Source organism: Lemur catta, chromosome 9 (assembly GCF_020740605.2).
Source record: "Lemur catta isolate mLemCat1 chromosome 9, mLemCat1.pri, whole genome shotgun sequence".
In the NCBI taxonomy this organism is placed as follows: domain Eukaryota; kingdom Metazoa; phylum Chordata; class Mammalia; order Primates; family Lemuridae; genus Lemur; species Lemur catta.
Genome location: NC_059136.1, coordinates 33,381,503 through 33,397,181, shown reverse-complemented (window position 1 = coordinate 33,397,181; position 15,679 = coordinate 33,381,503). Strand labels below are relative to the sequence as shown.

General features: G+C 43.4%; 1 protein-coding gene across 2 annotated transcripts in view; it reads right to left on the bottom strand.

Annotated features, from left to right (window-relative positions):
• ADCY8 (adenylate cyclase 8) overlaps positions 1-15,679 on the bottom strand; it is a 216,352-nt gene that overhangs the window by 47,099 nt on the left and 153,574 nt on the right. Inside the window, exons 10-11 of one of the 2 annotated variants that reach the window (XM_045560407.1) lie at positions 3,436-3,637; positions 1,317-1,406 (exon numbers count right to left, since the gene is read on the bottom strand). The exons of the other annotated variant lie outside the window; for it this stretch is intronic. Of the exons in view, the coding sequence (XP_045416363.1) occupies positions 1,317-1,406; positions 3,436-3,637 (292 nt within the window). The remainder of the gene's footprint in view (positions 1-1,316; positions 1,407-3,435; positions 3,638-15,679) is intronic. 2 annotated transcript variants of the gene reach the window in all.

Here is a 15,679-nt window from a genome sequence, read left to right as displayed (position 1 = left end):
CAAGAAGTTCTCCGGCAGCTGTTATCCCACAGAGTCCAGTAAACCTTCACTTGTTCCTAGGTGGGAGGGAGTCCCAGGGAACATAGTCCAATCTTGCCCTGCACACCCTAAGAAGAATCTAATATCTCCTCTAGGAAGTGGGCTGGGATCAAGAATCAGGCAGATATGGTTCAAGTTACAGTACCAAGCCTTGATAACTGAATTAAAAAGACAAGGAAGGAAGGACAGAAAGAAGGAAGGATAAAAAGAGGTGAGGAAGAAAGGAGGCCAGGTAGGAGCAGTACTAAGTGGCACTGAACAAGTTGCTTTCTGAGCCCTAGTTTTATCACCTGTAATACGGAGATAGTAAAGTCCTCTACCCTACGCATCTGAAGGATTTAGTGAGGTCGTGCATGTCAAGTAGGTGCTCTGTACAGGCAGGTGGAGGGAGGGGCTTTCTCTCCTTGTCCTTTTTGGAATGTTTCTCAGACCCTTCCTCAGGCCTAGAAGAGAGACTACAGACTCTTCTTCATCCACGTGTTGGAGGGGGTCTCTGAGTGTGGCCGCCTCTTTGAGAACAAGAGTTACTCGGAGTCCTCGGGTCCAGGCTTCGCTGAGGTCTGGTGGGACACCCCAGCTGTTCTAACTCCTGACCCAGAACTTCTACCTCCATATGTGAAGGTCTGGGCCACGACTACCAGACCTCACAGGCTGACCCCGAGGGCCAGGGACAGACCAGTGGCTCTGTGGCCAAGAGTGAGTGAGACACACATTATGATCTCGGGAGTCCTGCGGGCTGCCTCCTGACCCCACGGTGCTTCAGGCACTCCCTGTACCACTTTACGCTTAGTTGTGGCTTTCTGCCTGTGTAATTCAAGAGCTTGTATCCTTCCTTCCTCTCTTCCTTTTCTCCTTCCTTCTCTCCTTCCTCTGCCTGATAATAGAGACAACAGCACATTCTGCTGTTTCACTACATGATTTTACAGATGAGTTCGGGGACATGAGTAGGAGAGGAAGAGCTAAGGGGAAGAGGGAAATGGACAGAGGGGAAGGTGAAGAAGGAAGGAATGGGGGAGAAAGAAGGGAGAGAGAAAGGGGGAAACGGTGGAGGCAGGAAAGAGGCAGGGGAGGGGCAGAAAGAGGACAGGAGAAGCAGAAGATATAAGGGGAGAAGGGAAGGCAGAAAAGGGCAAGAAGAAGACAGGAAGGAGGAAGAGGCAGAAGAAGGAAAACAGGCCTCTTGAGTACTTTCTAAGGCCCTTCAGCCAGTCTGCTTGTTTGGAGCTGGTAGAGATATCTATGTCCAACTCTCACCAACGGAGCTCATAAATAAATACCTCTGGGTAGGAGCAGATATCTGTAAACACAGCTGAGGAATTGAAAGTCAGGTTCTTCAAGGGTATCGACTTGTCAAAATCACACCACAGCTGCGGATTAAAAAAAAAAAAAGAACAACAACAAAAAACAAAAAACACAGGAACAACAAAGTCAGTGTGAGTGCTGCACAGGGAGCGGGGTGCTATCGGTGGCTGCTGGGCTTCGGCAGAAGCCTGGGGACGGGGGCCTAGAGGGGGGCTTGGTCTCAGAACAGAAGTGCCAGCTTTGATCTCTCTTATTTAAAAAACAAGTACTGGCTCAGAAAAAGCTTTGCAAGCCAGTCACGAAGCCAGGTTCAGACAGCTCGGTTGGCCCCATCACTTCGGGTCACTGGAATGTCCTCGTGGAGCTCAGAAGAGAGGACCAGATGGCAGGAGAAGAGGTCTGGGGTAAGCGCACAGCCTGTCTCCAGATCAACAGCTGGGAGGACCTGAGGCACCTGCATGTTTTCCAGAAAGACTCTTAGCGCTAGGGGGATGGGCATTCCTGTGACAGCAGTTGCTGCTGGGGATTCTGTGACCCTCAGAGAAGAATAACTACCATTGGCCAAATGCCTCCTCTGTGCCAGACACTGTACAAAAAAGCCTCACGACCGCCTTGTGATGTAGCTGCGATTTTTAATCCCCATTTTACAACTGAAAAATATGAAGCTCTGAGAAGTAAAGTAACTTGTCCAGAGTCACCGAGCCGATGATGGGTGGATCTGAGACTTTAATGCAGGTCTATCTGACTCCAAAAGCTCCGATCTTCCTACCACACCACCGTGGCATGGCTGGCCACAGTCACTGGGCTTATTTCCAAATCCTGCACCCCAGAACTATCTCATTCGTCATCAAGACTTGAGATCCTACCTGCCACTCCACAGCCTGTGATCGATGATCCTATGCACTTCCATTTCCATTGTCACAATCTATAAAATATTCATTTTCTTTCTTGTTTTCCAGAGTCCTTCACTGCAAGGACAACCACAGAACTTGAGCAAGGTGGTTACCAGGCCAATTTGGACAGTGAATTTCAGGCAGTCTAAGCCTCCAAGTCATAGGCCAATGATTGTGGGAGTCTACAGTTCGGTTCTCTGAATACTTGGGGACCCTCCCTCAGGCCCAAAGAGTGCAGTGATGGATTCAGCCAAAAGACGATGCCTCAACTAGCCTCTCTTAATGTGCCAAGTTCAAGACCTGGAATCAGACATATCACCTCAAAGATCTAGTAGCTGCCTGAGTCATGGACAACACAGACCATTTGCATATACATGGAAAATACCTACAGCTACCACAGTGCCACTCTACAAAGAAAATGAAACCATTAAAACATGGATCACCAAATTAAAACAGTGATAAATATCACAGCAGTTGGAATTTCATCTCAGTCCATGTGTCACATCACATATAAACTCTCAGAAAGTCATAGGCAAGAAACTCAACTTTCCTGAAATGCAGTTTCCTCATCCATTAAATGGGGACAATAATACCTACCTGTAGCACATAGTAGGTGCTCAATGAGTGGCAGCTATTTTATTTCCATTTCCCCCACCCTGCTCCCACTCCCAGAGATACAGTTTAGCATATTAGAGTGAGCATAGGTCATGGAGTCAGACAGACCTTATTAGCAAGTTATTTCATGTCTCTGAGCCTCAGTTTCCTCAGCTGTAAAGTGGGGATAACGAGACTTACCTCAAGGGGTCTATGTGAGGATTAGATACAAAACACGTGCAAAGCTCCCCCTTCAGTGCATGGCACATAGCAGGTAGGTACTGGTACTTAATAAATAAATGGTAACTATGATTTATGATATAATTGATTGGCCACTGACAATACAGAAACTGAAAGGCTTTTGAAGCTCCTTTGGAGCAAATAACCGCTTCTGCTGGGAAATAGACAATTTTCCGACAGTAAAATGCGCAGTTCTGGCAGTAGCCACGTCTTTGTTCTCTGTCTCTAAGCTTGGGGCTGGACCAGGCACATGAATGAAGGTTACTGGTACCAAGGAAGGGTAATGCAAGAAGCTGTAGGCTCCACAAACTCTTAATGTTTGACTGCACGCTGGACACCACAGGATTGGAGGATGTGGGATGCTTACGATATTGAGGACGGCACCCAGGAAATTAATCAAGATGGATGCAAAGATGATGACGTTCCGGGCCAAATAGGTCTCGTTGATCCAACAGCAAGTTTTCCGGAGGATGAGGGGCAAACACTTATAATCCTCTGCTGTGGTGATGAGGACTAGAGCCGAGTGCAGCATAATCAGGATGGAGAACTGGATGGTCATTGGCATCACTCTGCAGGGAAACACAGAATGTCACAGGGCGTCAATGTTCTGATCCCCCCATGCTGAGCAGCGGTGGCGATCGTGTTCATGGTTTCCCTTCCCACCCTTTGCATCTGCACCCAGTAATTCTTCTAAAGTTCTATTTGTTCAAGAAAAGGGCTTAGCAGGAGAGATATTAAAAATTACATCCATCCCTAGAATACTCTCTCTATTAAGCAACTTTGCAAAGAACATCAAATATTTGGCTTGATTTCTTGCTCCTGCCCATTTTTTCTCTCTTCTTTCACCATTGACTTTTCTTACTAGGCAACTGCTGCCAAGGCAACACACCACTGGAGTGTTATCTCAATACTCTGGCCGTGAGACAAATCCACATGCCTTTTCCTGTTCAAGGTGGGTTTTATGAAACTTTCCCTCTCCATCTACCTGGATGCAAAGAACTGGACTTGGCATTGGTACCAAGTTGCTCAGTTTTGTTAGTGGTTATTATGGTTTGCATGGAATGGACTGTATGCAATTTGGGAAGTGGGCAAAGGAGAACTCATACTCATCCAAGACTTCCACATCACTCCCAAGTTTTACATCTTGAGCTTGAAGCTCTCACTAAAGCTCTGTAGTAGCCTATGTGTATTGGACACCTGTGCTGGGTTTTAGGATGTTTCCAGCAACTCTGTGATCTAAAACTCCATCTCTGGAGTGATCTTTGACTGCTTCCTCTCCTTATCAATGAATTCATCACTAGGCATGTTGCTTCTCCTTGGGAGTTCATCCCTTGTTCTCTATTCTGTGTCCAGCCATTTATGGCCTACACTGGCATCTATAATTTTTCCACTTTTATTTCAGTCAGCAAACTGATGCAGGTGTTAAAGGGTATCTTGATAGAAGTGGTGAGAGATTTTATATCTATTCCTTCTTCTATAAATTGATGTTCATTCCTGGCTTTAATATCTTTAATTGGCTGGTACTCAATAAATATGTATTTAGTGAATAAAGTTGGATCCATTTCCCTTTCCTAACACTACCTCTACTATCCTTTTGCCTGAAATTTCTTATTTATTATTAATAACATTCATGTAAATAATGTATTGAGCTCTGACTATGTTCTAGTCACTAAGCTGAACACTTCATGTATAATATCTCATTTTCATTCCTTGGAACAAACCTAAAGAGGTCTTTTGATCTCTCTCTTTTTCAGATGAAGATTTAAGGATCAGAGGCAAGCAACTTCCCAGGGGCCATTCATCTGGTAAGTGTTAAAGCTAGGATTTAAAGTCCTCTCTGTTATACCACTCTGCTATTTGAATCACTTTGGTGAGTAATATATCCCCTAGGTTTGCAGTCATCTTTTTTAGTTCTGTGGTTTCATCATGCGTTCTTCATGCAACAAGTGTTCTTCCTAGGCACAGTGGCAGGCAATAGGGGTACCAGGGCCAAAAACACATCTTCCTCACCTTCTAAAAAGTCATTGTCCACAGGGGAATACGGACATATAAATGATGAACTATTATATAATATGCTGTGACCTAGAAAGAGCTATGAACAGCCATCTTTTGGAAAATATAAAAGGAAATCAAGGGAGGCTTCACAAAAGAGGTGACATTGGGGTTGGGAGTTGGAGGTTGAAGAGAAGGTGTTTAGGTAGGAAAGAGTGGGGAGCATGAGCAAAGCATCAGAAGAATGAGAGTGACCAATCTTCAGAGTTTTCTGATAACCCCGACGGCGAGGCTGTGAGACCGGAGCGGAAAAGGCTCAATGCATGCTGTGCTAGGGAGCTTCGTCCTGTAGGCAGTGTGAAGATGTTTACGGTGTTTAATCAGGGAAGGACGTGATCAGGTCTGAGCAACAACTGTGGTGGGAGGTGGAGGACGAAGTGAAGAAGAAAACTATTTGGAAGAAGATTTAAACAGTTGAGGCATGAGTTGACAAGGGAAGAGCATAGGACATCAGCACTGATAATTGGGAGGTGCAGGGAAAGATGTGGGGTAATCTTAATATGTGTTTTGTATGTGTGTGTGGGGGGGCATTCGAGGGACCGAAGTCATTAAGGACGGCACTAATGTTTTTACCATCTTAACTGGGTAAGCACAGGAAAAGAAGCCAATCTGTACAGGAGATAAGTTGATGAAGTTGATTTGGGGCAAGCCGAATGTTTGGTACTTGCGGATTATCCAGTGGGAAATATCTAGATGTCTAGATAGCTAGAAGGATGGTTGTGAAACTTGGGCTGGGTGGAATAGGCAGTGGCTGAAGATATGGGAATAGAGGCGTTTGCCCAAGGAGGGTGTGCACAGCAAGAAGTGAGAGGACCCAAGATGAAGGTGTGGGAGAAGCTAACAGGCTGGAAGAAGAGAAGGCAGCAAAAGGAATTTAGGAAATGTGGTCAGGTAGACAGGAGAGCGGAAGTGCATGGCACCATGGCAGCAGGCGTTGGGGGGAAGATATTTACAACAAGGGAGTAATCAAGAACGTCAGCTCCCTCTGTGTGGTCAACGAATATGAAGGCTGGAAAGTGACTCCTCCCACAGCCCCAGCTATCATTATTAGAAGTTTGGTTTTCGTGTTGTTTTGTTTTTTCACTTGCACAATTTTGATTTTGTAGATCACCTTGACAAGAACTCTCTGTGGGAGTTCTGTATAAGAACAGAAGTTTTGCGCATCAGTAAGTTCCCAGAGGGCTCTAGGCAGATGGGAAACTTCCCCCCAGACAGGCTGGAAAAACACTCCCTGACAACACACCATTATTCCTGGGCATCGAGGAAGATGAATGAAAGAGAACACAGGTGGATCCCTTTGTCAGGCAGTCCTATGAGAGAAGGGGCCAATTCCAAGGCTGGTGTGTCTCAATAACACGAGGCAGCCATCGTGTCTTGTTTCAAAGTGTGAGGCAATGAAATACTGCTTTACCCCTGTCAGAATGGCCATTATTAGAAAATTAAAAAACAATTGATGCTGGCATGGATGTAGGGAGAAAGCAATACTTATGCATTGTTGGTGGGACTGCAAATTAGAACAACCTCTATGGAAAACAGTATGGGGGAGATTCTACAAAGAAATAAATGTACACCTATCATTCAATCCAGTAATCTCACTATTGGGTATCTACCCAAAGGAAAAGAAGGCATTTTATCAAAAAGATACGTGCACACTAATGTTTATCACAGTACAATTCACAATTGCAATGATGTAGATGGAATCAACCTAAGTGCCCATCAATTAATGAGTGGATAAAGAAAATGTGGTATATATATACTATGGAGTTACTACTCAGATATAAAAAAGAATGAAATAGTATCTTTTCAGAAACTTGGTTGGAACTGGAGACCATAATCCTAAGTGACATATCTCAGGAATGGAAAAACAAACACCACATGTACTCTCTAATATTAATAATTGAGAGGTGATTGATGGGCATACATGGGCACAAAGAGATGTAAAGGATATTGGAAACCAAGGAGGGGGGAGGGGAAAGGGGAGAAGTAAAAACTTACCTATCGGGTACAATGAACACTATTTGGGTGATGTGCACACTAAAAGCCCCCACTTTTAAGTACAATAAAAGGTATGCATGTAACAACATTTGTATCCCCTTAATATTTTGAAATAAAGAAATGCCTAAAATTGAAAAAAAAAAAAAACCAAAACAAAGTGTAAGGCAGAAGCAAACCAGGGAAAGGCAACTTTGCAAGCTGCTCAGCAGGATCCTCTACCACTGCCATCCAGATAAAGTCTGTGGCCCTCAGCATGGCGTACAGGCCTTGCCCGGCTGCTCTTGGCTGTCTCCCCTGCCTTTACTCTCTCTCTCTCACTTCTCTGCACTCCGTGGTTTGGGCAATACAGAATTGTGTGCAGCCTGGGGCATGTCCCATTCATCCTGCAAAGCTCAGCTTTCCTTTCCATTTTTCCATGATATCTGGCATAGGGTTGGGTACACAGAGGATGCTCAGTAAATATCCACTGCCTTATGATTTTTGTGGGGAGAGAAGACTCTGTTTATCCCCTCACCAGCCTTCATAGGGAAGAGGCCTCCCACCCACACTCCCAGACTTTCTGTCTACCTGCTTGCTGTGTCTTCACCAAGGAAGGAGGAAGGGCTAACCCACAACCCATCTGGGATGTTCAGTGGACCTCACTATTCTTGGAGGGCAGGGTCACTGTTAAAGGTCAGTGTTTATGCACAGTTGAGACACTTGTCTTCTCCTCCTCTTAGATCCACTGAGATGAGAGAGAAGCCAGAGCCTTAATCTGCCCTAAGGGAGGAGGTCTGGCCACCTCTTCCTTCAAACGAAGCCCAGGCCTGCTAGCTCTGGCCCTGGGCACAGATAGACACCTTCTGAGGTCAGACGCACTCATCTTTGGCACTGGCAGGTGTGCCTTATTTTGGTCTTTCCCAGCATCAGAATGGTAGGGTCTCACACTGGAGTTTGAAGGTGGGGTCCAGGGGGCAGGCAGAGATTCAGGAGATTCAGGATAGAGGCCATGTGATCTCTTGACTTTAGCCACATTATGTATTCCAGCTTTCATCCTGGTTTCATTTGTTTGGAAATTTATAAAATAGATATTTTGTTGCCCGTTTAACTATTGGGCTTTTGTGTATACTCTGGGGGCCATCAGGGCATGCTGGAGGGCTGTGTGAGATGAACTGCACACAGAACCCACCTGAACCCCTGACATGGTTTTAAATGACTTCCTTTTGGGTTTGCTGACAAAGGGAAAGGGAGGTGAAAGACAGGCAGCATGGCCTGTGGCAAGAGCAAAGCCCTGCATGTTTGGACCTGCAGTTCCAAAACATAACCAAATAGCTCAGTCTTGGGCGAGGTAACTAACTCTTCTGAGCACCATTTTTCATCTGTAAAACCAAAATTTTTAGGCCTACCTTTGAAAGAAATTGTTATTATTACTTTTTTAGAGACAGGGTCTCACTGTGTTGCCTAGGCTGGAGTGCAGTGGCTGTTCACAGGTGGAATCATAGTGCACTGCAAGCTCGAACTCCTAGGCTCAAGCTGTCCTCCCACCTCAGCCTTCTGGGTAGCTGAGACTAAAGGCACGCACCACCATGCCTGGCTTACAGCCTTTTAAAGGAGGTTAAATAAAGTAATAAAACAGTAAAATAAGAACTCAGAGAAATATTAGTTCTCTTTCTGTGTTCATGGTGAAATTCAGGAAACCAAAGGCATTTCAAAGATCTATGGGAAAAGCATTAATTATAAGACAGGTTTTTTTAAGCGAGGTGCTGGCACCGCATATAAAATTCCTCTGGAAATCTCTGCAGCAGCTCCTCAGCATTCATTTATTTTTTCACACATAAACATTATGCATCAGATTGTGAATTTTATCTAATTATAGAGCTACTCAGGGATCCAGAGGTTCTCAATTTGCTTTTGCATTGTTGGTACACATAAGAGGCAAGGAAACCTTTCATTTCTGAAATCGAGTCTCAAAAAGAATGACAAGGGATTTGCAAACAGCTCTACCCAAATAATTTCTAGACATTAAGTTCTAATTATTCTCTGCAGTCTGCCTTTAAAGCAGAGTTAGGGTTGATATCATGATTTGACATTTGCTGGGAAAGCAGGGATCAGTGGGGATGAGTAAATAGCCTATAGCATTTCGTGGTGCAATAGGAAACAGAAACTTGGGTCATACTGAACGATGACACTTTAGAATCTACAAAGAGCCTGCGAGTGCAATAGTGCATTTGGCCCTTGCCACAATCCTGAGAGGCAGATATTCTTAGCCCTTTCAACAGAGGAAAATTCTGTGGCTCTGTAAGGGGAAGGGAAATAGAATTTAACAAAAATGGGAATGGTTAATTTAATTCTTACTGCAATTTTGACAAGTGGGCATCATTATTCCCACTTTACAGGTGAGAAAACAGAGGCTTCAGAGAAATTAAATACATAGATACAGCTAGTAAAATGCACAGAAAATAATAAGACTCAGTGCCTCTTCCTTCCTCCCTCCCTCTCTTTTTCTCTTTCTTTCTTTCTTTCTTTTTCTCTTTCTTTCTTTCTTTCTTTCTTTCTTTCTTTCTTTCTTTCTTTCTTTCTTTCTTTCTTTCTTTCTTTCTTTCTTTCTTTCTTTCTTTCTTTCTTTCTCTCTCTCTCTCTCTCTCTCTCTCTCTCTCTCTCTCTTTCTTTCTTTCTTTCTTTCTTTCTTTCATCTTTCTTCTTTCTCTTTCTTTCTCTTTCTCTCTTTTCCCTCCCTCCCTCCCTCCCTCCCTCTCTCTCTCTCTTTCTTTCTTTCCTCCCTTTCTTGCTCACTACCTCTCCCTTTCTTTTTCCCATTTCCCCCCTCCCACCCTTCCTCCCTCTTTTCTTCCCCCCCCCCCGTCTCATCACCATGCGTGCAAACTTAGGCATATTGTTCTATAATTGCAAATGGAACTTTTTAAATCTTCCCTCAGTTTACCCTGCTTGGAGGGGAACATCTGGGTGCATGTGGAGATTAAAGGAAAGAGCTGAGCAAGCACTGTCTTTCTTTGCTAGGGTCCATTAATTTTTGCTTCAGGTCTGGGAATTAGCTGTGGTCATATGAATAGAGACTGCCTCATCTCCTGAAAAAACCGTGACAGAAGAAATACCAGGGAAAGGCACTCACCATCTGTTTAGTCACAAAGCATCAATCAGAAACAAAATGAGTTGGCGAGGAAACCAGCACTTATTAAAGAAAGCTTTTGCTGTGTCTGGAGCAAATGGGCCACTCAATTCCCACATGTGGATCGTCTGGTCAGAGTTCAGCTTCATAGTTTCCTTCATTGTCAGGTCTCTCCGCTTCTCTAAGCAAGGGAGGTTGGTGCACTGGCTGTATTTCAGTCATGGGCTGGAGCTTGGACCCTAGAGTCAGAGACTTACTCCAACTAGCTGCTGGGTGAGGTCCCAGGTCTCTTCCCCCAAACCCAGGAATCAGACTGTTGCAGCTGCCTCACCTCCTGGGTCACACCACCTGGGACAGGAACCGCCCAGGCCAGCTGGGAAGTGTGATGCTCGCTTCCCGTGCACGGAAGACAGTGACCCCTTCTCTTGTCCAGTGCCAAGTCCAGACCCTCAGGGTCATCCTGGTCGTCTCCCTCCCTGTCATCCCCAACGTCCGGTCAATCATGGGAATGGCCAACTCTCTGCTCTAAATATCCAGCAAATTCTTCCCGTGCTGTCCACCCCACTGCCACTCTCTTGTCTCTTGTTATTTCTTGCCTGGATTTTTGCAGTTGTCTGCTGATTGGTCTTCCTAACTCCAGATCTCACCCCCTCCTGTCCGTTGTCCACAGCCAGCGTGATCCTTCCAAACACAGATCTGATCACATATCTTCTTTGATTAAAATGCTTCAATAAAGTCTCCTCTGCCAACCAGTCACAACTCCTTACAGTCTCGCAAACCCTCTCCTCCAGAACATTCTCAGTGGTCTTCCATGACCTGGTGAGCTCCTTCCAGAGGCAGCTGAGCAGTCGCTGTCACTTGTCCTGGGCAGCCCTCCCTGATCTCTTCGCCTTACACCACTCCTCCACATCCCATCCCACCTCATGCTTGCCCTAATCGTCTTTTAGCCCCACTGGATTGTAAGCTTTATGATGGCAGGGACCCTGACTGTATATCTCCATTGTCCAGCACAAACTGGCACATAGTAGGTGCTCAGATGTTTGTTGGGAATGTCAATCCCTGTGCTTAGGAATCCAGAGGGAGCCTGTAACAGCTACGGCCATGCCCTTCTTGCCTCCCACATTCCCATTGATAGGAGTGCAGAGGGAGTCCAGAAAGTCTGGGTGAATCTGGCAAGTCCACCAACACTCACAGCCCACCACTCTAAGACCCCTTTTCCTGGGACTCTAGTCCTCATAGTCTCTTAGGTAGTCAGGAAACTCATTCTCTCCTGGTGTTCCCTGGTATCCTTCTCTGACTTATTCTTTGCATAGCACATACAGATCTAAAAGTGATTATTTTTAAAGTTGGATTCATATCTATCATCTTTGTCATTATTTTTATCCATTGCATTTATTCTTTGTTTGTTCCTCTTGTTTTGCATGTCGTCTGATTTCAATTGTGTATTTTGTATGATTTAATTTTATTTCCTTTCTTAGCATATTGATCATATTTCTTTTTAAATGTTCTTAGTGTTGACTCGAGAGTTTACAATATACATTTTTAATTAATCTAAGTCTACCTTCAAATAACAGTACACCACTTCATGTGTAATGTGGCATTCCCAATTCTTTCCTCATGTCCCTTGTCACATTGCTATCATTCAGTTCCCTTTCACCCATATTTATAACAACCAAATACATTGTTAATGTTGTTGCTTTAAACAAACAGCTATGTTTTAGGTTAACTAAGAATAAGAAAAAAACCCATCTTATTTAACTTCATTTATTTTTTCTCTGATGATTTTCCTTTCTTTATGGAGATTCAAGTTTCTGACTATATGATTTCCTTTCTCTTTGAAGAACCTCTTTTTTACGTTTCTTGCAGAGAAGTTCTGCTGAATATGCAGTTTTCATTTGTCTCAGTCTTTATTTTTCCTTCACTTATGAAGGCTACAGAATTTTAAGTCGATGGTTATTCTTTGAACACTTTAAATATGTGACTCCATGCTCTTCTTGCTTGCACAGTTTCTGACAAAAAATATGATGTAATCCCTATCTTTGTTCCTTAGTAGGTAAGGTGGTGTCCTTCCTCCTGGTTTAAGATTTTCTTTCTGTTTTAGGTTTTCTGCAGTTTGAATACACTTTTTTTTTTTTATTATTTCAGCTCATCATGGGGGTACATAAGTTCAGGTCATATACATTGTCCATGTCCCGCCCATCCCCCCGAGTCAGAGTCCCAGGTGCGTCCGTTCTCATTCTCCAGACTGCGCCTGGCACTCATCATGTAGTCATACCTCCATCCCCTACCCCCCCCACCTCCCCGGGTCTGCACCTTCAAGCATGACCATTCCCCAGAGGGTGTGCAACGCACTCGTCATGTAGGCATACACTTTGTGTGTGTGTGTGTGTGTGTGTGTGTGTGTGTTTATCCTGCTTGATTATTTAACCAAAGTGCTTAATCCCTGTGGTTCTGTGGTTCTGTAGTTTGGTGTCTGTCATTAATTTTGGAAAATTTTTGGCCATTACTACCTCAACTGTTTCTTTTGATCAGTTCTCCTTTCTTCTCCTGTTAATCTAATTATGCACATGTTTCTTCTTTGGAAATTGTCACAGAGCTCTTGGATGCTTTGACCTGTTACACTGGCCCTATCCCCATTCATTTTCCCCCCTGCATTTCAGTCTGGGAAGTTTCTGTTGACCTGTCTTCAAGTGTACTGACTACTTCCTCGGCCTGCTGAGCCTACAGATGCATCCATTGAAGGCATTCATTATTTCTATCACAGTATTTCTGATTTTAGCCTTTCCTTTGACTTTATTTTGTTTCTCTCTTAGAGTTTCCATCTCTCTGCTTGTATCATCCATTTCTTTTTGCACATTGTCGACTTCTACTAGACCCTTTAATATATTAATTATTTAAAATTCCCTGTCTGATAATTTTAACATCTGCTGTACAGGAGTTTGATTCTGATGGTTGTTTTATCTCTTCTTTCCTTTTGGCATGCCTTGTAATTTTCTGTTGAAAACAACTCACATTGTATTAGGTAATGGAAATTGATGTAAATAGATCTTTGCCATGAGGATTTATGTTAATCTGGCTTGGGGTTGGGCTATGTTTAGCGTTTGCTGTAGCTATTAATATGTGTACTGGCAGCTTCAGATTCTTCTAGTGTCCTTGTTTCCCCCTCTTGGCTTGGACTTCCCTAAGTTCTCTTCCTCAGAAAGAGTTTGTGTCTCACAGCTCTTTCAGCTGAAATACATGATCAGCATATTGCATCCTTGGTTGTGTGGTGGTTAGGTGGGAAAGAAGGCTTTGCCAATCTTGTTGATTTTCTTTTTGACTTAATAATGTTCTTTCTTTCATCTTCTCTCTCTCTTAAGTCATTATTTGCTGTGTTTATGTGCTGTATATTCCATTTTGTTAAGTCTTCTTTTTTGAAATGTGTCTTTATTTTATTTCTATTTCTTTTCTGAGCTCTCTTGCCAAATTTCTAAGTTTTTTTACTTCTGACTTAGGTATTTAATGTCTTGAATCACACTAAGTGCTTCAGCTCCTTTTGAAGAATAGGTTAAAGTTTTGATATAGTTTGTGGGCATGTCTTTTTGGAGTGCTTTCAATGGCTATAAGGATATTACTCTACTTTTATTCTCTTTTTTCTTATAATAGCTTAGAATGGGATTGCTATCAATATACTTTGCTGTTCCTTTTTGTGTAAAACACCTCCCTGAACTTTTAGAGAATGTGGTTGAGGATAGTATTTTTTTAACTTTACAGAACTTTGTTTTTGGTTGTTTTCATGTAACATTCAAAAACACGATAGCTCGATTCCCTTCCCACTTTTACCTGGCCCTTCTCCTCTCCTCTATAACCTTTATTGTGAGTAATTTTGACTTCATTCACAGCCCTTACAGGGCTTTATCCCACGAGGGAGATTTGGATGGTCAATTTTGGGACTTCCTGGTGTCTTGGTGGTTCCAGATCTTCAGACTTTACTGTGTGTGGACCTCTGCATTCAGCTGCTATTGGATTGGGAAAACTCCTTCCCACTTTCAGTTGCTTTCTCAGTTTGGGCCATGGCACTTTCCAGTGAATATCTGTTGGCCATATTGGGTCCCTGTGCTCCCAGGTATGGCAGATTCCCAGTACTACTTTTTGCTTTCTCCCACACAGATGATGATATCACACAAATCTTGAGGCTATTGGGGGATTATCACTACCCACTTCCATTTTGGAATTTCTGGGCTACCACATCACCTGTTTTTGTTATAAAGCTAGTCCATGAGCTTTTTGGTTTAGTTATCTAGTTGGTCAAATATATGGGGATTCTGAGAGATTCCGAAACATGCCACTTCTGCCACCGTCTTCGCGGAATCCCTCTCTCCTTCTCCTACTGTCCCTTGCCAATCCAGAAAATGTCACACGTTGCCATTCTCCGATTGGTTGTTAACTTGAACATCTTTCTTTCACAGAATCATGCTACAACCTTCCTAAAAATCTTCAAGGGCTCCTTCCTGTCCCTGGGATCAATTCTAAAGTCTTTAACGTAGTTATGGACACTGAACTTCTGCTAGCTCACTCCTTTTTCAGCCTCAGTGCCCACCATATCCTTGCGCAGATCCTTTACTATAGGCTCTGCTATTTACTCACTGTTCTACAAACACAAGGTCTTTCACACTTCTGAGCCTTTGTTAATCCCCCTTTCTAAATGCGAATTTTCTTCCACTTTTTCTCCCTTATTCTACTCAACCCAAAATTATATCTTTTCTGCAATGTTTTTTTTTGAATGAGTCACTGATTTTGATGCAAAGCAGGTAAGTAGTTAAAAGCACAGACTCTGTCTCTGGGTTCAAATCTCAGGTCAGATGTTATAGAAATGTGACCTGGGATAAATCCTCATCTACAAAATGAGAATTAGAATGCTGTCTCACCTACTGGTTACTTTTGAAGCTTTTTTCTAGACAATCTATGCAAACATTTAGTACTTAAGTGCTCAGTTAGCGGGAGCCATTGTTAATGTCTCTGTCTCCCACTATATTATGTCTTAGACAGTACAGACTTTCTCTTGCAAAATTGTACCATCCACAGGGGCTAGCATGCTGCCTTGCTTATATTAAATATTTAAAGAATACTTGATGTTATTTTTAACCATGTGAAAGGAAAAAAACTCATGATAATTTTAGAGAGAAGGCAATTTGGCTGAGAAAAGAGGGAGGAGCTAGCTTATAGTGTAGGACAGAGGAAAAAGCAGGTCATTGGACTAATCCAGAGCTAGGTTCAAATCCCAGCCATGGCACCCATAACCTGGACAATATATGTATGTGCCTAGTAGAGTGTTAAGAACCCAAGCTCCAAAGCTAGACTTCCTGAGTTGAATCCAAGCTGTGACATCTTTCAACTGTGAGATCTTGGGCAACTTATTTCACTACTTTAAGCCTCAGTTCCCTCTTCTTTAAAATGGGGAGAATCATAGAACCATGGA